This window comes from Dothidotthia symphoricarpi (assembly GCF_010015815.1).
Source record: "Dothidotthia symphoricarpi CBS 119687 unplaced genomic scaffold P153scaffold_2, whole genome shotgun sequence".
NCBI lineage: Eukaryota > Fungi > Ascomycota > Dothideomycetes > Pleosporales > Dothidotthiaceae > Dothidotthia > Dothidotthia symphoricarpi.
In genome coordinates, this window is record NW_022985009.1 from 1,847,264 (window position 1) to 1,869,324 (window position 22,061).

General features: G+C 51.7%; 10 protein-coding genes and 1 pseudogene across 11 annotated transcripts; 3 read left to right on the top strand and 8 right to left on the bottom strand.

Moving 5' to 3' along the window:
- Positions 1-555: 555 nt before the first annotated feature.
- P153DRAFT_363289 (uncharacterized protein) lies at positions 556-3,186 on the bottom strand. Its single transcript, XM_033667339.1, has 2 exons — positions 1,039-3,186; positions 556-977 (listed from the first exon to the last, which is right to left on the bottom strand). The coding sequence occupies exons 1-2, from the start codon at positions 3,082-3,084 to the stop codon at positions 843-845; spliced, it is 2,181 nt and encodes a 726-aa protein (XP_033528704.1). The 5' UTR covers positions 3,085-3,186; the 3' UTR covers positions 556-842.
- P153DRAFT_420039 (Pre-rRNA-processing protein PNO1) lies at positions 3,023-4,524 on the top strand. Its single transcript, XM_033672218.1, has 2 exons — positions 3,023-3,722; positions 3,780-4,524. The coding sequence occupies exons 1-2, from the start codon at positions 3,411-3,413 to the stop codon at positions 4,248-4,250; spliced, it is 783 nt and encodes a 260-aa protein (XP_033528705.1). The 5' UTR covers positions 3,023-3,410; the 3' UTR covers positions 4,251-4,524.
- Positions 4,418-6,268, bottom strand: P153DRAFT_428120 (uncharacterized protein). The gene is made up of 3 exons (XM_033672704.1): positions 6,183-6,268; positions 4,953-6,131; positions 4,418-4,901 (listed from the first exon to the last, which is right to left on the bottom strand). The coding sequence occupies exons 1-3, from the start codon at positions 6,234-6,236 to the stop codon at positions 4,509-4,511; spliced, it is 1,626 nt and encodes a 541-aa protein (XP_033528706.1). The 5' UTR covers positions 6,237-6,268; the 3' UTR covers positions 4,418-4,508.
- Positions 6,269-6,824: 556 nt separating this feature from the next.
- P153DRAFT_381501 (uncharacterized protein) lies at positions 6,825-7,406 on the top strand (the record flags this gene model as incomplete). Its single annotated transcript, XM_033670049.1, has 1 exon — positions 6,825-7,406. The coding sequence occupies one exon, from the start codon at positions 6,825-6,827 to the stop codon at positions 7,404-7,406; it is 582 nt and encodes a 193-aa protein (XP_033528707.1).
- Positions 7,407-7,700: 294 nt separating this feature from the next.
- Positions 7,701-8,564, bottom strand: P153DRAFT_353483 (uncharacterized protein; the record flags this gene model as incomplete). Its single annotated transcript, XM_033666442.1, has 1 exon — positions 7,701-8,564. The coding sequence occupies one exon, from the start codon at positions 8,562-8,564 to the stop codon at positions 7,701-7,703; it is 864 nt and encodes a 287-aa protein (XP_033528708.1).
- Positions 8,565-9,054: 490 nt separating this feature from the next.
- Positions 9,055-10,788, bottom strand: P153DRAFT_331407 (uncharacterized protein). Its single transcript, XM_033665461.1, has 2 exons — positions 9,616-10,788; positions 9,055-9,554 (listed from the first exon to the last, which is right to left on the bottom strand). The coding sequence occupies exons 1-2, from the start codon at positions 10,444-10,446 to the stop codon at positions 9,177-9,179; spliced, it is 1,209 nt and encodes a 402-aa protein (XP_033528709.1). The 5' UTR covers positions 10,447-10,788; the 3' UTR covers positions 9,055-9,176.
- Positions 10,789-11,159: 371 nt separating this feature from the next.
- Positions 11,160-13,000, bottom strand: P153DRAFT_392922 (uncharacterized protein). Its single transcript, XM_033671192.1, has 5 exons — positions 12,760-13,000; positions 11,741-12,708; positions 11,497-11,693; positions 11,279-11,448; positions 11,160-11,228 (listed from the first exon to the last, which is right to left on the bottom strand). Exons 1-5 carry the CDS (start codon positions 12,903-12,905, stop codon positions 11,198-11,200), a joined length of 1,512 nt encoding a protein of 503 aa, XP_033528710.1. The 5' UTR covers positions 12,906-13,000; the 3' UTR covers positions 11,160-11,197.
- An 840-nt stretch (positions 13,001-13,840) lies between these two features.
- P153DRAFT_420042 (cell division control protein Cdc6) lies at positions 13,841-16,127 on the bottom strand. Its single transcript, XM_033672219.1, has 2 exons — positions 16,023-16,127; positions 13,841-15,959 (listed from the first exon to the last, which is right to left on the bottom strand). The coding sequence occupies exons 1-2, from the start codon at positions 16,072-16,074 to the stop codon at positions 14,095-14,097; spliced, it is 1,917 nt and encodes a 638-aa protein (XP_033528711.1). The 5' UTR covers positions 16,075-16,127; the 3' UTR covers positions 13,841-14,094.
- Positions 16,128-17,875: 1,748 nt separating this feature from the next.
- Positions 17,876-19,447, top strand: P153DRAFT_363297 (uncharacterized protein). The gene is made up of 2 exons (XM_033667340.1): positions 17,876-17,906; positions 17,951-19,447. Exon 2 carries the CDS (start codon positions 17,997-17,999, stop codon positions 19,167-19,169), a length of 1,173 nt encoding a protein of 390 aa, XP_033528712.1. The 5' UTR covers positions 17,876-17,906; positions 17,951-17,996; the 3' UTR covers positions 19,170-19,447.
- Positions 19,448-19,529: 82 nt separating this feature from the next.
- P153DRAFT_t17 lies at positions 19,530-19,602 on the bottom strand (annotated as a pseudogene). The gene has a single exon. The product of its transcript is annotated as a tRNA-OTHER (tRNA).
- A 245-nt stretch (positions 19,603-19,847) lies between these two features.
- Positions 19,848-21,147, bottom strand: P153DRAFT_331419 (uncharacterized protein; the record flags this gene model as incomplete). Its single annotated transcript, XM_033665462.1, has 5 exons — positions 19,848-20,301; positions 20,350-20,551; positions 20,600-20,777; positions 20,837-20,941; positions 20,992-21,147. 5 exons carry the CDS (start codon positions 21,145-21,147, stop codon positions 19,848-19,850), a joined length of 1,095 nt encoding a protein of 364 aa, XP_033528713.1.
- Positions 21,148-22,061: the final 914 nt, after the last annotated feature.

Sequence of the window (22,061 nt, forward strand, 5' to 3'; positions counted from 1 at the left end):
GGGACGCTTTAAGTAAGGTGGTATGTGTTTGGAGCGTGGGAGGGGGTGTCTATTGGTATACAGTTATGTGTATGTTTGTTTGTCGTGCGAGTATTTGCATAGTACGTGAGCGAGCGAGTGGGCGAACGGGGTTCCAAACAATGCAAACGCATGTATCTTTTCAATGAAGAGGATTTGTCCAGTGCTCACCCGACTTACCTGTAAACGACATATACCTCGCACAAAAGATACAACGTGATCAATGGCGATGGGAAATAAACCTATGGGGTACTCTGAGCTGTTAAATTCGTGGATTAGCAATGTAGCCTATCACTAATGGTTTTCTTTTTCATATGTACATATATCGTTGTGTACATGTATAATATCTTCATCTGACTAATTATTACTCTATGGAAAGATCTGAGGCTATCACTTCACTCCACTTCACTCCACCGTAACAGGATTTAACATCAAACACACGACGACCACTCTCTGCCAAAAAAGGCCAGGTGAATAGAGTAACCTGAAAGTATGATGTCAAGAGAGATATGCGCAGCATCCCAGTATTGCATTTCGTTTCATTTCATTCCATTCAACTTATGCCATTCCATGCCATTCATTTCACTCGTACAATCATACATAACTATGCCGCAAAACAACCCGCCCGCCCTCTCAAGCAAATCGCCACACCTCATTCGGTGATCCGACTCCAAACGCCTTACTCTACCCTGCCTTTCCGTGTATAGGTGTATAGGTATAGGTATAGGTATGTGTAGTAGCAATAGCAATGATGATATATATACAAACCTCCACTCCCTCCCTTCCATCTACGTAAACCTTTCCTCGCCTAGGAGAAAGAAAGATCACGCGATATTCCCCGCCAATCCCAAAAACAGTGCCTGAGCAGCGAGTTGCAGCGTCCAAATACCCACTTTCTTAATCCGTCGTTTGCGCACGGTGCGATCATCGAGCACGTCGCGGGCGAAAGCGTCGTACATCTATCTTCTTGTCAGCTGTGTTTCTTTCTCCTGTATAGTAAGGGGATAAACGTCGACATACCTCGCGCGAAACTTCCTCCATAAGCCCGCTATCATAAAGTGTCCAGCTACCGTCGAACTCGCCGACTCGCTTGACGACCCTGCAGTTCAGGGGGATGAACGTGCGTTTCGAGTTCATATATGCGACGATAGGGCGGACGAGCGCGTTGTTAACGTAGGAGATATCGCGGGTGAAGATGGGGACAGCGGCACGGACGTCGTTGAGGTGGACGCGCAGATCCATGATCATGAAGCGTTTGTCTTCTTCTTGGTGTGGGTCGTCGGGGTGCTCGTCGTCGTGGTGGTCGAAGCCGTGGGCGGCGTGGTCGGAGAAGTGGTATTTGCGGCTTGTTTGGGCGACGGTGGCTTCGACGCGGTCGTACATGTCGGACATGACTTTAGCGATGCTGTCGTCGTCGTCGTTGGGGAGCATGATGTCTGCTACGATGTCGACGTTGCCTTCGTGGATCCAGGAGAAGGGGCCGTCGTAGCCGCGGTTCAGGTGGTCGATGTTGAGCCCGTCGATGCGGATGCGGCTGTGCTTTTTCCAGGTGCTGCCGTCTTCCGAGTCGCGGCCGCTGCTGAGTTGCGTGCCCGTGTAGTTGTGGGTTTGGCGGGGGTGGATGGTGAAGAGGGAGTTGTCGAAGGATCCGGACATCATGTTGGCGGATAGGAAGTCGTAGAAGAGCCACTGCTTTCGCAGTTGAGGGAGGTCGCAGGAGTAGATGCTGACGGCGAATGGACGGAAGCTATCGGGCTGGTAGATGGTCACGAGTAGGTCCTCCATCTTGAAAGAGTCGAGCTCGAAATCTCCCGCAGAGTGCTCGTGCTTGTAGGACCTGGGATTCACACCTTCGATTGTGTGTACAGATGTTCGGTCCACGACACCACGAATGCCTTTGATCTCGACGTCTTTTAGCAGCCCCTTGCCGTTGAACCACTTGGAGAAGGACAGCGTGACGTTGACGGTGTCGATGGAGACTTCGAACTGGGTGTAGTTTGTGTCCTCCTCGGCGACGCCGTCTTGCACGTCCTTCTCTTGCTGTGTTATAGCGGCAGCTGCGGCGGCCATCTCGGTTTGTGACCCTTTGCTGACCTTTCCTTTACCCTGACCGGGTCGTCGTGAAACGAACACCCTCCGGAACGAGATGACGCCATCCTTCCACTTGGGAACCACGGCAGTCTCGAAGACGACCTTGATGCCAGAGGACTTGGTCAGGTAGTTGCCGATCCACTTGGCAAGCGTCTCCTGCGAGAAGGCAGTGTTGATCAGGAAGACAGTCAGCATGAAGAAGGTCGTGGTACCCAGGACGAACCACAGGGCGTGGGCAGCCAGCACCCAGGAAAAGAGGGCGTAGATTTCGTCGGCGTTGAAGGGCCGCGTGCTCCTTATGGTGAGCCATTTGAAGTGTATCTTGATGCGCGAGAAGAAGCCTGATGCTGCCTCGAGCAGTTCTGCTTTGCTCGGGCGGTACAGGTGTGGAAGGTGTGGGAGAGCGTTCGGGAGGCGGTCGAGCAGGTGCTTGCTGGCAGCTGGCGGTGCTTCAGGCGATGCTTCAGGCGGGGTATCTGGGGCAGGGTTCGAGGGGTTGGGGGGTTGCTGAGGCTGAGGCGAGAGCGTGGCCTGCGGAGTCTGGGAAGCAGCGGCCTGCTTATCCTTGGACGAGCCATTCGTGGACGAGCTCTTGTTCCGCTGGCTGGTATAGGCGCTGCCTCTTGCTTGTGAGGTGCATCTAGTAGAGGCACTCCTGCTCCAAGCAGACAGCACAGCGAGCGTGACACTCTGCTGGACGTCTGCGGGCTGCGATATCGACGGGCGTGGGAAAGTCGCCGAGAAGCGTCTTGCATGTGAAGATTGCGCGCACCGAGAAAAAGCCGTCGACGAGCACGCGGGGCTCTGCGCACTCGAGGCGATGGTCCGTCCGTTCCTCCATGGCGACCGCGACCAAGTCCCCGGCTCCAAGTCCAGCTCCAGTCCTAGGCCAACCCGCGGAAGCACACGACCCCTCTGCTGGACGACGGAGCGCCGCAGACCCGCGCCCAACGCCAGCCCTACATGTCCGTTCATTATAACTGCGGCACCCACATGGTCGAAGCCCGCAAGTGCTGAGTGTGCGAGCGTGTTTGTGCGACGGGCAGGAAGCGGCGCAGAGTGGGAACAGGGCGGGAGGAAGCACGTTTCGTCATGACGCGAATTCGCAAATGCAATGCATGTTCCGGCACACATGGGATGGGGGCGCTAACACCAGTTCACGCTAGCCCGCCCGGCTCGCCTCTGCATTTTTTGTCAACTTTCTCTTATCGATAACCCCGCCCGCCTGCGACAATCTCACGACAATTCTCAGCGACGCCCAATACACCGCAGCACAGAAAGAGACGGAACAACCACACAAAATGCCGGCCCCCACAGCGCTCCAGCGCCGCCCCGAAGACCTCGCAGAAGACGTCACCATGGAAGCGACCAACATCCCGCTCCCCGCCGAAGACGAAGACGCCGAACTACTCGACATGAGCGCGCTGCCCACCGACTTCCCCCCCGACGCCCCCGACGCCCCCACAGAAGACGCCCTCATGACCGACGAGACGGGCCGCCCCAAGTTCGCGCCCTCCAAATCCATACCCCTCGCCTTCCGCCGCGAGCAGCGCAAAGTCCCCATCCCCCCACACCGCATGACGCCGCTGAAGAACGCATGGCCCAAGATCTACGTACGCACATTGTAATTCCAGAAGGTGTATGCCGCAGTCGCTAACCCGTCCACACAGCCCCCCCTCGTCGAACACCTCAAGCTCCAAGTCCGCATGAACATCAAATCCAAGTCCGTCGAGCTGCGCACGTCCTCCGCCACGACCGAGACAGGCGCGCTGCAAAAAGGCGAAGACTTCGTAAAAGCCTTCACGCTGGGCTTCGACGTCGACGACGCCATCGCCCTGCTGCGCCTCGACGACCTGTACATCGAGACGTTTGAGATCAAGGACGTCAAGACGCTGCAGGGCGAGCACATGGGCCGCGCCATTGGCCGCATAGCAGGCAAAGACGGCAAGACAAAGTTTGCCATTGAGAACGCGAGTCGCACTAGAGTCGTCCTGGCGGACCAGAAGATCCATATCCTGGGTGGATTCAAGAATATTCATGTTGCGCGCGAGGCTATTGTGAGTCTGATTTTGGGCCAGAATCCGAGCAAGGTCTATGGCAACCTGCGGACTGTGGCGGGGAGGATGAAGGAGCGTTTCTAGGCGATGAACGATAAAAGAGGAGAGCAAGCAGATGATTTGCGCATTTCATGGCGTTTTGGTGGGCAGGACAGGGCGAAATACCATCTGACATGGATTTCCACACTTGCAAGATGATGGCATGGCGATTTTTTTCTTTGGTTTGGGAGATAGAAGCAGTGTTGAAATTTATCTCCAGTTGACTCCATATACATTACAGGGCGGATCATTCGAAACCCACTGTCTGCATCATAAAACACTTTTTCCTGTCCCTACTCATACCTACCAGTAGCGATTTATGATACTCGATTCAGGCATGTCGCGCAATGGATCCGCTAACGGTGTGGCAACAGTCTGCTCCACACCTTGTCCGTCTGTGACTCTCCCCCGAAGATACGCATATCTAGGCCATTGATGTCCATTTTTGTCTTCGGGCCAAGGTTGATGCGGCACGATTGGCCAGGGAGCGAAGAGCTTGATTCCAGATCCAGCCTGAGCCAAGTAAAGCACGATTGTCGAAGCAAACTTCTGCATGATGATTGTTGCTACTGACTGCCCGTACGAAGGAATGCCTTGGAAGTTCCAGAGGTCAGCGCTAGGCTCTGTTGCGAGTGTATCCCCAGCAAGGTCTAGCATGCGAAGCGTGTGTAGTTTTGGGTGCTGTGCAATGATTCTCTAGACACATCGTTAGCCAAAATGGGTAGGAAACACCAGATTCCTACTAACCAAGGTAGCTTCCATTTCGGTTTCCACATGCGCATAACCAGTCGAGGAACCGAGTTGAAAGTCCTGACAAAGCTCGTGCCATGCACCGAGATAGCCCGGTGAGAGATCGAGCGCAAGCTGGGTGAGCTCCGGACAAGCCTCTAGGATCGCAGTCAGATCAGCAATCGAGTGGTGAGTCGGCAAGAATGCTTGCGAGCTGCAAACACCCAACTCCGTGAGACTTTGAGCATGATTGATGATGCTCTCTTTGCTGACCAATTCGATCGCAAACATGTCTAGAAAGAGTGCAGTCAAGCCTGAGAAGGAAAGGAGAAACCTCTCCATAGCCAGAACTACTTCTTTGCCCTTTCGAGGATCACCCGAGACATAGATCTCTAGGGTTCGCAATGCAGGCTTGTTATCTCCAGAGAAAAGAGTAGTCATAGACGTGAGAATGAGCCTCAAGTTACCGCAGTCGCAGATCTTCAAATGCACAAGGCTGTTGAGTATGTCGATACGGCCGATCAGGGCAACTGCGCTCCGCAGATCCAGATGTTCGAGTGTTAGAGACTTGAGCTTGAGCGGCTGCGAAGACCCTCCACTGATCTCTGAAGAGATTGAGCTGATGTCGGCATAATCCGTATCTGTGTCTTCGGTTTGATCCACAGAGATATGCAAAGTATTGAGTTTTGGTGTGTTATCGATCAGAAATCGGAGATTCTCAAGGGAAATAGTGGCCTTTTCTTTCTCCAGAGGAACGTACGTTTCCAGCGCTCGAACGTTCCCCAAGTGTTGGCGTACCCATGGAGTCAGATGAAGCTGGGTGAGAACATTAGATGATATGAGCTCGAGTTGTCTATGTGTTTGTATAACGAATTGGAGCAAGCTTGCGCTGATTGCCACATGTGAATAGAATGAGATCAGCCGATCTTTCGGTAATGCAGTGAGCAGCAGGAGTACGTTATCTCGCATAGGTTCTTCTATGGATGTAACGCTTGCAGGCTCTGTACATCCAGGATAGAAAATTAGACGACGTATGTAGCGCAAAATGTTGCTTTGTGGGCTAAGCAATGCCTCCAGGGTTTTGCTTGTCGAGAGCTGTAGATCTGAAGGTAGGGTCTCCCACAATATTGGTGCCATCAAGCCGTGACATTGTTTGTTGACAAGGCAAACGCTTTTCATATCTTTGGGTTGACGTAACTGGAATGTATTAGTATGATGACATTATGAAAATGAAGCAATTGATCTGACAAACGCAAACACGTTCTTCAACAGCTCAGGCGGGAGGGTCGAGAGTCGTTCCATGGTCGACCTGAGTGGGCGTAAGTGAGAGGTTGAGTGAGAGGTTGAGTGAGAGGTTGCTGGGGAGGAAGTCATGAAGCGACGAGGGCAGTCATGGAAAAGCTTAATCTCAGACAATCGGACTTTACCTTGGAGCAAGGAAGGCACGACTGGCACGTTGCCTGCTTGGCGATGATCGCGAACCTGTACTGAGCTGGATCGAGATATCCCCCAATGTTGTTCAAAGATACGAATTAACACTCAGAAACGTGTGTCAGGTTATAGTGAACCTTGACGCGCATGCAACCAGCAGATCTGGGCCGTTTGGTCATCTGCATGTTCATATTTCTTGGACGCGTGTGTTTTGCCAGGGTGAAGTCACTGTACAAATTCATCGCACAGGCTACTTTCGAGTAGACATGATAGAAAGTTACATGGCGTTGCAGTTTGTTGACGTAAACAGTGTTGATGGTGGAAGGAACGTGGACTATCAATGTCAAAATCACGCCATCACGTGGAGACGTGTAGCGGCGGATTATCGTCCTTCACGTCATGATCTCAAACACTGCCATGACCATTCGCATTACATTCATCATTAATCATCCCGAAACCATGGCTACACTATACCGACAACAACAGCCGTCTGAGCCCTCTAGATCCTCCACTACACACGCTCTATTGCAACTAGACTGCAGCGCAGATCTCCTCTTGTATTCTCGAAATCTCGGTCCAGGCGTCCAAGCACGCTGCTTTGAGCGCAAAAATGAAGCATTACGCGCACAACTAGACCAGCATCGCGACTTCCTCATTCAACAAAAAATTCACAGTCCTGTTCCTCGTCTTGACATTCCTCGACAAGATGATACTCAGAGGCTCAATGCGCACAGTGTTGCCTCCCAGCTGATTCCATTGCATGTTATTACGCAGCCGCGACATCAACCCGAAATACAAATCCCTATCCGACAACAGCCTGCAATGAACGTCCTTGTGCGCCCGCAAAGTCCCGTTGAAGATGACATGGACGTTCATCCTGTTGCTCTCCCGCAAGCTTTCGAGCCCTTCGATCCCGTGTTGGAAGAACGTCGGCGATACGAAGATATGTTAATTCACCACCGATTGTATGAACGCAGAGTTCAATATCTTAGGAATTTATCAGGAGGCCAATTAGAAGGCGACGGAAATATTGGTTTTTAGTCGAGCTCGGGCTTCCGGGGGTATTGCAGAGTATGAAACGTTGGAGATGGCAATCTGGAGTGTTCGTGTTATACAGACACGGCAACAGGAGAATATACGAAGACATACGTTATGTGAGAATGGTTCCAGGGGACATGCTGGATATACTACAATCTACACATATCGACGGTAATTAGTGAACGACTTTTGCGGGACTTAGTTGAGAGAGAAGGATAGAATCCAAAGACAAAGAGGAGGGTTTGGAAGTAATCATGGATACGATCCGCTATATACGTCAATACCACTAGGAGGAACTCAGCAAAGTCTTCGTTCATCTTTCCGCCAGAACTCGAACCGCCATACGTCTATCGGCACTACCTCTTTCTTCCCCTTTTTCATCACACCCACGACATCCTTCCTCGTAGCGACCCCTTCAGCCAGCTCTTCATATCTCTCACACACCTCCTTCCCACAAATCACCTCTGCAACCTTCCTGGCCTCCCTCTCCACTGCGCCCCTCAGCTCTTCATGCCACCACGCCTGCCGTCCAAACCGACTCTTCACCACCACGATCACTCGCCCACACCCCAACGCCCACCTGTCCGTTCGCAACAATGAGAAATCCACCTCACGCGGCGCCTTCTCCGGGTCATTCTGCGCATGATCTGCTATTGTGACGTTAATAACCAGACATTGCATACTACTTGCATCCTGCAAAACCTCAGCAACAAACTCAGCGTCATCCGCATGCCAGTCATGCAGTGAGAGCTCCGGAGCCGGTAAGTCTCGCAGCGCAACGTGTGACCATGCTTCGAGGTTGAGGGTGAACGGGCGGCTGGAGGGTTTTATGGGAAATAACAGGGACGACGGGATCTGGGGGGTGGAGCTGGCGCGTGGGTTGTGCGACGGATTACTAGTTCCCCATGACCAGGCTGCGTTGAGGAGGAGTTGGTCGAGACCCTCTGTGAGAAACTGTTTGTTTGCGAGGAGCCAGAGAGGGAGACCGCGCTGATGCGGTGAGGGACCGGACGAGCGGGTAGTGTAAGTCAACTCGTATAGTCTGTCCTGGTGAGGGATGGATAGTCTGGAGGTATGGGACCATATCTGATGGTATACTGCGTTTCGCAGCTCGCGAGGCAGAGTGAAAAAACCAATCGCTACGGATGTGTCCTCGGCCATTTTTTGCTTGGGGAGACTGTGGTGTTGAGGTTGAGTTGGTGGGCAGGCTGGGTGGTGTGAGATGATAGTATAAGTAGTACCTCGAGAAATATCATTCGTCAGTAAATAACTCAACTCGTGGCGGATATTCACTGGGAGCTTGGGTTGCCGGGCCGTGTGACCAGCATCATGTTATATTACCTTGGCAGTTTGTTGGGGTAGTGGATAGAGCATAATGGGAAGTACGTGGACCTTAGGAGTGTGAGATGACACCCCAAAACACGAATGCCGATCAGAATAGGTAAGACAAACGCTCATCGAAGACAGATAACCGCTGTTTGCAACTCTGGCAACAAACGAGCGATGGAAGAGGAGGTGGTTACACAGCCTGATCCCAGACACAGACTTTGGACCCGTGCCAATTTCGACTCAGCCTGATCGAGCCTCGAACAAAGGAGCAAGGGACGACTCAAGTCTCAAGAAAGCACGCGTTGAACGAAAACACTACGACGCGGAGTGTTTACAACCAAACCCCATAGGAAGTCTAATATCCAATCTATTCACGCGAAGACCAATAGAACCTACATAGTTCTAAACAACACTTGCCAATAGTACCAAGTTCAACTTTTTACATCATCTCTTACTCACCCCACCTTCGAGCACTCCCAATCGTCTTCCGATGCTCCCAAAGCATACACAACTGCAAAACAATACACTGCCCACCCACGTCACCACAGCCAGGTTCTCATAGCTGACCAGCCTTGTACTGGGCACGACGCTGCTACTACTGCTACTACTTGGTGGTAGACTGCTTGTGGAATTTGCGGCGGGGAAGGATGGCGACGGCAGGACATCCGGATTGGAGAGGAAGATGAAGGATGTGAGGACTGATGTGACGACAAGGGAGAATGAGAGCCCAGGTTTGCTGCGGTCGAGCATATACCAGAGTGCCGGGTTGACGAGGGCGAGCGTGAGGGTTAGTTGAAGGGTGGATTGCCAGGGGAGGCGGCGCTGTTGCAGAGATTAGCTATTTTTCCAACATGTCCACGTAGGAAAGATGGAAGGAACTTACAATGGCAAACGCGATACCAAGAAACGCACACACACTTCTGACTACGTCGTTGATCTGCTCACTAACGGATATCTCACTGCCTTTTTCCGATTCCTTCTCTTGCGCGTCTGCATCTAGGTCCGCTCCCCGTCCATCCCACAAGAGATCAACATACGGCAACAAGCTTCCCAGCGCAACACCAAACATCCCCCAACTAGCCAGATACACCCAACCCTCCCGATCAAGCTCAACATGTACCGCAGCCAACTGCCTGGAATCATGCAGATGACTGATGATCAACCCATACACGAGGCCAAACACCCACAGCGCAGCCAATTTACTCCCAATCACAGCGTACTTCCACACTCCTTGTCTCTTCCTCTCTTTCACTCCCTTTTTCCCATTGCTCTCGACCCGTCCTCCAGTCCTCGCCAAACTCTTCATAGTAAGCCCCCCGTCCGGGCTTCCCAAACCCTCCTGCGCGAATCCCATACGCGCCGGTGTCTCCGCGCCCTCACCCCATGGCGTCTCCCCAGAACTCGTTCCCACATCGTCGTAGATACCAGAGAGCGTGCTACTCCTCAATTCGGCAAAACTTTTATTCCTCGACGGCGGCGTGTTATCCTCTGCATCTTCGCGCGAGTTGTACGTTCGGAGGAGGCGCGCGTTGAGCTGGGCGAGGAAGTCGCTGCTGCGGGAGCTCTCGCTGAGACTCGGTGGCGTAGATTGCGCGTGCGAGAAGGCGTGGGTCGGCGAATCTGACGTGTCGACGTGCGGACGGCGTGGGATGGGGCGGTAGATAGGTGGTGGATCTTGCGCGGCGTTTGTTGGGGTGAAGCCGTCTTCCGCCATATTTGTGATTTCGTAGAACGAATGTCGTATGCGCTTGTCGTTTGCGCTGTAGTTGTAATGAAAGATACGGAGCTAAGATAGGAAAACGAGTGGAGAAAAGTTTAAGAAAAGAGGGTATACAGCGCATGCGCTGTCGGTTTTCTCGTCCCCGCGTTTGGTGTAAAAGGAAGGTTGAAACTCTATATGCAGGGTGAGCTCGGTTTTGTTTGGTTGGCCTGCGAGTCAGTCGTCAGTCTGCTCTCAAACACGCCTGGATAGTCAATGTCTTTTGTTTCAATGAAACAAGAACCGTGAGAGAGCAATGGAAAGAGGGGAAGGCACTATAAGCCGAGAAAGTAACTGACGTCTGTAACGCAGCTGTTTCTCGCCGTTGTCATGTGCAATTATCATGTGAAGATCGACTGCCGATCGTAAAACTCCACATCAGGTCATAGATGTTCTCAACACTTTAGTTGATTGGTACATATTCTCATTAGATTTGGCTTTTCTGACTGCTGTTCTGGAGGTGGTGCTGCACCACAAAGCTCTCAGTTTCCACGCCCTGTCACACTGTGGTTCCAGAGGGCGTCGTCTAGAGCGTAGCCGCAGATACACCTTTTCCGCCTCTATCCTCACATAGTTCAACCGAATCCTGCAGGAAATGCTCAAAAACGCAAAGCTCAAAACCCTGCCGTCATGTCGTTTGGCTCAACATCGTCTCATCATCAAGGCTACCCCTCGAACTCCTAGTGCTAAGACTATCTAACCCACCCTAATCGACAATTGGCTCAAGAATGTTTCCACTGTGAGATGGTGAGTACACAGTCAAGAATGGGAGTGCTGTAATACTTACGCGACAATGTTGGCCCATCCGATAAGTCGCCAATGCTTCTCGATACGTCGAGACAAGGCAACCTTCTCGCCAATCTCAGTGCAAGCAGGAGATGTCAATGTTAGACGAGCAGCATCAGCCTTGACGGCAATGACCTTTGCACCAGTCGCGGTGGAACCAATGTTGACCATCTGAATGCAAGTTAGCAAACCTCTTGAGTGCTTTCAGAACCAACGTACGAGGACTTCGTTCTTTGCAAGCTTAGCAACCTTGGCCTGCTTGCCGTCGGCAGTCTTGACACCCAACAACCTTCGGAGGAGGAAATAGTTGACCTCAAGCTCCGTGTAGATGTTAGGCAGATGTCCACGAAGACCGAGCACGAAACCGACGAGACGATCAGCACGGCACAACGTAGGATCGACACGTGTACCGACACCTGTTGAACGTTAGACAAAATCAGCAGTTATATCCTTCAAAACGTACCGATCAGACCTCCAGGCACCGCAAACTTCAGATCGTTGTGCTCGGCGAACAAAGTCACTACTCTTGAAAAGATGGGCTTGCACTGAATCTTTCCAGCGCTATCCTTGGACACGATACCAGGCCTGATCTCGATCTCGTCACCCAGCTTCAATACACCGGTCAGGATACTACCACCAGCAACACCACCCTTCAGCTCTTCGATCTCAGCACCGGGCTTGTTGACGTCAAAGGATCGGATGACAATCATGTGGGGCTTTGCGGTGAAATCTCGTACGGGAACGGGAATCTTGGAGATGAGGTGTTCGTTGATCGAGTCGATGTTGAACTTGAGCTGGGCAGAGATAGGGATGATAGGAGAACCGTCGGCGACTGTTCCTCGGATGAACTTCAGGATCGACTCGTAGTGCGAGGCGGCGCTGTCTTCCCGCATCAGATCGACCTTGTTCTGGAGAATGATGATGTGGTTGAGCTTCATGATTTCGATGGCCGCAAGATGCTCGCTAGTCTGCGGTTGGGGGCAGGTTTCGTTTCCGGCAATCAGGAGCAACGCGGCGTCCATGACGGCGGCACCCGACAACATCGTGCTCATGAGAATGTCGTGACCAGGGCAGTCGACGAAGGACACATGGCGCTTCAGCCGGTATTTCCCTCCGCAGCCTTCACGCTCGCAAGGTGGATCGACCTCCTTCTCGCTCTTGTACGATCGGTAGCATGTTGGGCGCGGGCACTCTGGGTTGTCACACTGGTAGATCTTTGCGTTTGCATAACCAAGCTTGATGGTAATATTCCTCTCCAACTCGTTCTTGAAACGGACTGTCTGGACTCCAGAGATGGCCTTGACTACCGTACTCTTTCCGTGGGCGACGTGGCCAATTGTTCCAATGTTGATGGTGGCTTGGCGCGAGATGATTTCGGGGGACAATGGATTCAGTGTGGAGAAGTCTATTGTGTCTGGGTCTGGCTGTTCGCTGCTGCGTGTCAGCTTTGCTAATATGAATATACTAATTCGGAGGGCTCACGGAAGCTCTGGGCGTTCTACAGGCGCAACCACCTCCTTGGGCTTCTTCAGCGCAGACTTTGGCTTCGTCTCCTCAACCTCCTCCTCATGCTCAGATGCTGCTACACTCTCGTCATCGCGGTGCTCATGCTCGGACTCGGACTCCATGCTGGGCGGTTTCTTCGAAACTCGGGTGATTGCGGGTTGGAAGTGCCTGGGAACGGTCGTTTCAAGGTGTGCGAGTGTGTTGCAGTGATCCTGACGTCGAACGCCTCCAAGATCAAATCCCACACAAAAAGCGGGCAGCGGGGTGACTCAGGCGCACGTGATCGGAGAAACGTACGCCGGGCCCCGGGGAGCCGCATAAAACTTTCTCGCGCCGCGCTACCCTTTCTGCTTCCATATTGAACAACGCAAAATTCAAACACACTCACGAAAAGCATTTTCTTTGGAGTGACCCGTCGCCTACGGGCGATGGAGGTTTCCATGAGAACGAAAACCGTCTGTAGAGTGGAGAAGAGATACCAGTGGCCGATCTTGGGTGCGGTTTCTACCTGCTTTCGAGCAAATGGGAGAGAGCGCAATGATTAGTCGTACATATCACGTTTACCATCATGGTTAGCTTGATGAGAGCTGCCCTGTGTTGTGACTGTTGTGTTGGTGAAAGCTAGTCATCGCGAGGTGCAGAGCTTTCTTGTCCCTTAACATATCGGACGCGTTTGACCTGTCTGTGCGCGACATCCACTTTCATCAAGCTTAGTCTGTACTGACCATGTCTTTGCCAATGGTTGTCAGCATTATACCGATCCTCAGTTGTGCAAGGTTGCTTGTGTGGTACTCGTCCTCACCGTGGCGATTTCCAATTACACCTGTATGGACCGCTCATATACACCAGTTAAGCCATCACACAGCCGCGTCTGATATAAAGCCCGTGAAAATACGTTAATCTCACCGGCCAGATGGGGTTCACGTTCGATCACCGTGTTTGGGAACTGCCCTCTCTCCTAGCAAGTGGAAGGATAGCAATAATACGACTTTATTAAAATATGGCAGAGGAATAGAACCACATCATCGAAGACCAGACAAATTGATACAGTATCTTCGAATTCATTCGACTTCTCTGTTCTACAGTCAGAAAAGGCGCCATGCTATGCTATCTAAGCCGTCGAGTCTCAGTATCCAAAACCTCGGCATAATCTTCTGAACGCCCCACGCTATGCAAAGATCAATGGAAATCCAAACGCTATTCCTGCACTCCATGTATGATGTACACCTTCTTTACCCACCTATCCAAACACCAAGTTCCACGCACAATGGTACCTGCCATGTTACACGATCAATCCAAAAAACTATCTTCCTACTCATCACCCTCCAAAATGCCCCTTAAAATCCCACTACCGGGACCCGCAAGAGCAGCTCCAAGCTCTTGATTACCCACAACACTCGCAACGCGACGATCTTCGACAACAATACCAGGAAAGCCGCCCCGGCCCCTTCTGCTGGGTGTACCAGCCGCAACGACCAACGACCCTGCCTTGCCTTCTACTGCCGAGATAAGAGAGAGAGTCTCCAGGCTGCCGACGATGTCGCGAAACTCGGTACTCGTGAGCGGATGTAAGATGTTCTCGCGCTTGCACAGAGCGGTATAAGCCTCGAAGAGCTCTTTGATAGTAGGTGCAGTATTGTGAGATCTTGAAGGTGTTGACAGGACATTGTCTGCGGCCGAGGCGCGCTTCTTCTTCTCCATGGCCGAAAGCGAGCAGAGGACTGCCTTTTGCTGGAGGTTGAGGTTCTGGAGGCGCTGACTTGTACCATTGCTGAACACTGCTGCTGTGATTTTCGCCATATGTGCAATGGTTGCTCGAGGAGCGGTGTCGACAGTGAGTTGGGCGAGCGAAGTCGTAAGTGCATTTTGAGGCTTCGATTTGGAGGGCGATCGTAGCAGTGCGAATGATGAGAGATTGTTGTTCTCGACTAGTGGCGTCTTTGACGGCGAGGGTGTGGGAGACGGTGTAATTTCAACGGCCTTTTTAGCATGCTGGTCCCGCGTGTCGGCTTCAATGAGATCAATCGCTCGTCGGCAAATATCGAAGGCCTTGCGCAGATCACCGGATTGCGCCGCAACCTTCTTCGAGAGGAACATGATGGCTGTTGGATGGATGAAGGGGAGCTGACTCGAACCAGCCGGAAGGAGCGTCTTGAGTTTTGATGTGATGACAGAAGAAATCTGTTGCGCGGTGTACGGGAGGAAGGGGAGTAAATGAGGCTTCAGACCGCGGGCCTTGAGTCGAGGAAGGAACCGATCCGTAAAGTCGAGCGCATTCGCAATGCCAACGAGGACAAGGCTAGAGGTTTTCTGGAGCGACCATTCGAAGATATTGTACAGAAGGTCGATGTCGAGCTCCATGAGATGGTCCACTTCGTCCAATGTAACAACATACGGCGTTTGGCGTTGCATGAAGAGACCGTTCAATGTGTCCATCTCCGTGCCCTCAGTGACCTCGGTGATATCCACAAACTCCTCCAGAAGTGTCCTATACAGATCTGTGGCGTTCTTGACGCTCATACAGTTGATATAGCCCGTCTCGACTGTGCCATTGGTTGCGACTGTGCGGCAGATGTCGGCTACGAATGCGCTCTTGCCAGTGCCTGGCGGGCCGGAGACGTATATACATCCAGACTTCTTGTTCTTTGTGCGCGTCGAGATGAAACCTTGCAGCTCTTTCTTTTCTTCTTCTCGGCCGAATAACACTGTAGGCGCGGAGCCTCTGGAGAATAGCTGGCGGGCTTCATTGTAGACTGTGGGAGCGGTGTGTCGAGGGGTACCCAATGTGTGTGGCGATCGAGGTGTCAATGGTGGTCGTCCAGCGAGAATGAGTCGGTGTCTTGGTGTGACGGCAACTTTGCTGGCGAACGCGTCTCGGTGTCGTGGTGTTGAGGGGGTGAAGGCGATCTTCTCTGGTGCTTTCGAGGGCGACGTCTTTGTAGGCGACAGAGGAAGACGTGATGCAGGCGCGCCATGCTTCGCAGGTGTCGTGCCTGCCTTTCTTCCGCGTTTTGCCAATGGTTGCTCCTCCTCCGCCAGCTCATCCACGTCCATTGGATCATCATCTTGCAGAATCGCCTTCTTCGGTGTGACAAATGGGTTCTCCTTCTCCGCTTCATCGAGGATCACAAACTGTTCTCGTCGTTTTGCGCGCGTTGTGACATTGCGCTTTGCGTCTGTAGAGCGCGTTAGTGACGCGTTACCCGAGCAACCGCGACTCGAGCGTTGATTGTGCCTACCTTCTGCGCGAGCTGCGCTGCGAGTTCTCTTTCCCAGAACGGTAGAAGGCATAGTTCGTGATGACTGCACGGGAAGGCGGGTGGGGTGTGGTGGCAGGTGCACTCGACGATTGAAGATGGAGGAAGGAGCTCCTTAGCATGCGCGACCCGACGCGTAAAGTGCGTCTAGCGTGACGATGTCCCGCCGCACTAGTGTGTTAGCGCAATCCACACTTTTCTTCTCATCTCAGTTCGGACTGTTGGAAGAAGCTGAATCAAGTCTTGCTCCTATGCTAAGTCTCATTACTTTCTGGAGGATTCTATTGTCCTGGTAGTTTTCATACCTACAAAGCGCACAGGATAGTCTCTGCCCTTTCTAGCCGCCATCTCACGACTTGACCATGTGATTGATACCTCCAGCTTGACGCAAAGATTGGATTGCACATCATAGTGTCTGAGAGTTGCGCCCTTCTCGATCAAACTTTGCTTCAGCCTCCTATGGCCGCGAATTACCCTGTCGAATCGCCTCACGCACAGCCCCGTCCGCAATTGTTACGACATATCCGGCATACAGATGGCCACAGCTTGCCAGTTCTCGATCGGCAGTGACCCGTTACACGATCCTTGAGTTCGTTTTCGCTGTTTGCTCGAACATGAACATACGTTCCACATGCAGTTATCAGGAAGAGCTATCAAATTCTAGAGCTGGATTGAATTGCATGAGATGTGTACGGAAAAGTGTACCGGTCTGGTGACTTCCACTATCTGATCGCTCTCTAACAGCCAATGTGTTTGCGTGTTCCATAGAGGCTGTGACCTGCTTGGTTGTACAATGGAGCAATGCCCCCGTATGTGCAACGTAAGCAAGGTTTGACTAGGGGAGTATAAGAAGCTGTAAGAGTAGCCTTGCCCTCGATTCTGGCTGGCTTCTTTCTGACCTGTCTTGCGGTTTCTCATCCTGCTCAAACTTGTTTGGTGTTAGCGATCGAAAACAATGGCATTTGATATGTTCACACTGCATTGCCCTTACCGATGGCATAACAATTTCCCACATGTTCACGACTATCCTCTACAAAGTTGGCAGATGAGGCACCCCCGTTGGTTGCATGATAGAGAGCCATGCTGCGACTTCTGCGTAGCTCGCGACCGTATAGTAAGTTCAATCTGCTATACATCCTCGTTGTCATCATTCAACGGCTTACACTTCATATAGCCAAGCCTGGACACTGAACTCCAGGAACTTTGGGCTTTTATTCCATTCCATCACTGCCAATACATCCTGCAAACGTTGGAGAGTGTACATCATCACTTCATGTGGGGTCATGATTCCAACATTCAAGACACCTACTTCCTTTCGCGCGAAATCGAGAAACTCTCAAGAAAGCTTCATAATATCTCCAGGTCTTTCCCCGTTTTTCAGGGATTGTCACGCATGGCAGAAGAGCTGAAGCTCATGGGGAGGGATGTGCAGGTTGGTCCTCCACGACTTCGATACTACACGATGCCGAAGCGCCGATATAGATGGTAGTTTTCGTTGAAGATATCTGACTCAATTATAACTAATCCTGTGCCCTGTATTGCTGGATAATATGGCATTGACCAACTTTCTCTGAGTTCAGTTTAACTTAGGTGTAGAAGGCTGCCATTTGTCTGCTCGCCTTACTCTTTGGCCATTTTGCTTCATTAGGTTGTCCCAAAATCCCAATAGTCTTCTTGGACTGTTTTCTATCAAATATCCCAAAGTCTCGCATTCGTCAGCAACTCGGCTAATGGGACAACTTGCGGCCGATTTGATGCCAAATCAACTATGTCAGCCAACTTCACGGACAAACTCCGCGTCAACAGTACTACTTATAAAGCAACAATAGAGTCTGATTCTACGAGTACTCAAACAGAGAAATTCAGTCCCAGAACAGTAGGTGTACCATTTTAGGGCGCTACAAGAACTATCCAATCAACTTAGCTCGTATCAGCATCACGCAATCCAGCTTCACAATGACCTCGTCGCAGCAGTATCCCGAATTCGCGAATCATGCCGCGACAAACGCGTCGATCCCGTTCTGGAAGAAGGTCACCAGCCGACTGCAGTTCTCGCGACGTCGCGACAATTACGCGCCAAAGCGCGTCTTCGCCCCTCTGGCGAGAACGTCACAGGAGCGCCTCGATGCCTCCTTGACAGAATCATCATTCGATGCGACAACCCTCACACCTTCTGACGTGTCAGCAGCGCGCGAGAAAGGAAAGACGGTACTGTACCTTGCGTACGGGTCAAATCTGTGCAATGAGACATTCAGAGGTGTGCGGGGCATCAAGCCCATCTCACAGGTCAACGTCCTGGTCCCATCACTACGATTGACATTCGATCTGCCCGGAATTCCGTACATAGAGCCATGCTTCGGGAACAGTGCGCTGCGGACACCAGACGTACCCTACAGCGACGATGGCGACAACGGCAACGCGAAGGGGCAAGACTACCACAAAGACCGCTGGCACAAGGGCTTAGTGGGTGTGGTATACGAAGTCACACTCAGCGACTATGCACACATCATCGCGACAGAAGGCGGGGGATCGTCCTACAAAGACGTCATGGTGGACTGCTATGTCCTCCCAGACTCTGACACCGTCCCTACGTCGCCATCCACGCTGCCCTTCAAAGCACACACCCTCTTTGCGCCTAGGCTAGACCAGAACAACATGCGCGCCACAGATCACCCTACCCGCCCAGACCCTAGCTACGCGCAGCCTTCCGCTCGCTACCTCAAGCTCATCACCGACGGCGCCACCGAGTGCAATCTCCCCGCAGAATATCAAGACTACCTTCATGACATTCGACCCTACACCATCACAAGCAAGCGACAGGCAGCGGGAAAAGCCTTGTTCGCGGCGATATGGATGCCTTTCATTGTATTCGTATTCTCGCTGAACAAGATGTTCCAGGACAAGAAGGGGAGATCGCCTGCTTGGCTGAGCAAACTTGTGTCGCTCATATTCGCGGGTGTTTGGTTGAGCTATGATGGGGTGTTCAAGGAGGTGTTTGGGGATGGCGAGCGAACTGTGGGGGACGAGGCGATGGGAAGACGATTCAGGCAAGAGTATGGTGTTGGCGGCGAAGCCGAGAAAGAGGCGTTGCTTGAGGAAGTTGTAGAACTCATGCACCAACAAGCATGAAACCAGAAGACAATATAGGAGACATGGGTTGGTGTTCATACAGCTGTAGCCAGGATGGCGGCCCTTAGTTAAGTGTACAAGCTGGAACCAAGTTGCACCAGAATCCTACAACAATTTGGCAAATGCATTCAACATCGGTGCAGAATGCATGTGTTTTAATGTCTAGCAGTATATGCCCAATACACCCTTCTGTGAGTTCTAGGGTTGTGGTGTCGCTGCTTGTAGATGATATAGAACCTAACCGAGAGCGTAGAACACAGGACCCAACAAGATGGAAACGATACTAGTGGGACTTATTGTCAGGGTATTCATTAATGTACTGTGCCACACCCGTCCCCTGTTACCCGACAAAAATAAACCGGGGCACGCCAGGAATCGAACACTAAATCTTCAGAATGACAGTTCTGCCGTCTTACCATTGGACTACATGCCCGTTCCTCCAGGACGCTGTGAGTACAAAAACATACAACAGCGGGAATTCCCTATCGGTACCCATATATGTACTAATCCGCCGGTACGTTGCTTAAATAGGGCTGAGCGAACGGGAAGCCTTGCATTCAACGTCGTGTGATCGTATGTGGAAGAGTGGCTGATGTTGTGGTAATATATATCTGGCCGCACGGCGTTTTGTGGGCGGTTCGTGTATTTTTTTCTCTATCCAAACCTAGGCATACCTCTTCAGACGTGGGCATGGTTCTTCTGCTCCCAGCCCAACACCTGACTCTGTTGCTGTTCCTCTCCGTTCCCAGCAGCGTAAGTCGAGGTCACCGTGTACTTCGTCTCCTTCACAATGTTTTTCTGGCTGTCCCCGTCACCAAATTCAACGTCATCCTCGTCGCCCAAGTGGTGGAAAGTGTCCATCATCAGGAGACTCGATCGTGATTGTGGCGGCCTGCTCTTTGATACTGGGTACGTGTTGGCCGATGCGGGGGCACCCATGGGTGTTGCGCTGCTGCTCATCTTGAGTCGAAGGGAGAGGAGAGGACGAAGGGCGGGGAGCGAGCCAGCAACCACGCCGATTCCCTCTTCCATCAAAGACCAGAAACCGATTTTGCCAGTGCTGTACATGAATTCTCCGGGGTCGCTGTAAAGAGTGAGGTAGTTGAGTCGAACGATCGTTGCACAACTCGCACTGATCTTTAAGTTAGCAGTATACAAACCTGAGAGTAGAGGAACTCACAAAGAAGCCATTGCAAGGATAACAGCCACTGAAGCCTTTACGTTGCCCTTCATCTGAACATTCCACAACAAGACGGCTGGCAAGATTGCTAAGCTCCAATCGACTACAATTCCGATAGCTGAATAGAACAAGCTGACGTCGCTGTTCAGCTTGAGGTTGCATGTACCATTAGCTGCACCCCATAATGTTCCAATTGGATGGCCTTTGTGAAAGTCAGTGACGCTCATCTCGTAAGGCGGGTTACTCGTACAGATATTGGCTATGCCAACACAGAAAACAAGGGCGGCAATGACTGATGCACCTATGATTGCCCAAAGAGACCAATTGAACCGACGACGAGTACCGGCGATACGCAGAAGTGTCACTGCGATGCTACATTTGATGAACATGGCGCTGACGGCATAGAAGTATTCTGCAATGTAGAAGAGCTGAGGTCGATTAGTCTTGTGCTTTCTGGCTTCTCATTAACGATAGTGAATGGACATACTTTGGTTCCTTTCGATTTCGTAGCGACAGGCAGATCGGCAGATAACTGACCGGCGCCATAATAGCAGCATACAATGCATAGGGCCGCCGTGACAGAGAAGAGAACCTTAAAGTGTTAGCCCGCTGTTTTGTTGCTCTGGGTTGTTGCACACATACAAGTCCTACGAACATCAAGTAGTCATCCGACCCCCAAGCCTTTCTCCATATCCGTACTCCAACGCGCATGGAGAACGTAACCCAACTCAAGACTAACAAAATAATTGAGGCATAGAAGAGTGCTATGCCATCTCCAGCCACATCGACAGTGGCCATGTTTGCGGCCAAGAGGAATGATAGAACGAGTGAAGACGCAGGAAAAGCAGCTTGCCAGAGATTTGTGGTTGAATGACTGATATTAGGTGTTTTTACACGACTGATATCCTTGAGACGATCAATCCAAGAAGTCTTGTTGACGAAAGAGGACTTCTAACATTTTGCAAATCTTGTCCAAATTAGACACGATAGTTAAGGAGGAGCAAGTGGCTCTCATTGCTAAAAGTTCCGACTAGCTGGGAGTGGTTTAACACCGTCCTTTTCAAGGATGATCTACTCCCGGTCGAGCTCACGGCTGGGCTCACGATTCGAGCTCATCATTGAGGTCGCCATTTGAACTCTCGCGCAACCCCGCTCATCCGTTTATCCGCCGCGCGTTCACGATTAGACCCGCGGGTCGACTTGCAATCGTGCTCTCGATTGAGGCTACGTCACAAAAACACTGTCTTCACCTTGATGTAGCGGCTCCTTCCCATAGCACATTGAAATCTCTTGTCGGAAATGCACCTCTCCCGCCACACCGCTGCTCTTCGAAGCCGGCACATCCGTTGTTAGCCTCAATGACCTAATGCTACGCTACGTATGGATGTCCCATGGATCACGCCAAAGCCCTGCAGCTCAGTACGTGCTTTCCGCCTCCCCATCGGCCCGTGGCAATTTTTACCCAATCAAGTCGTCCGAACAACGGCAGGGAGCAAATTCTCCTGAGGACCACGCGGCTGGTAAAAGCCCCCCGCATACCAAGCACTCGTACGACCTATACAATGGCGTAGGCAATAACAAAAGTTAGTAGTGAACCTAGTATTTGTAAGATGTTAAAATTGAAACCAATGACCTTCTACAACGTTTCTCTTTGCACATTCGCCCGATTCTTTTGTTGTCGTTGTTATCATGGTTGCTGGTGTTGTTGGTGT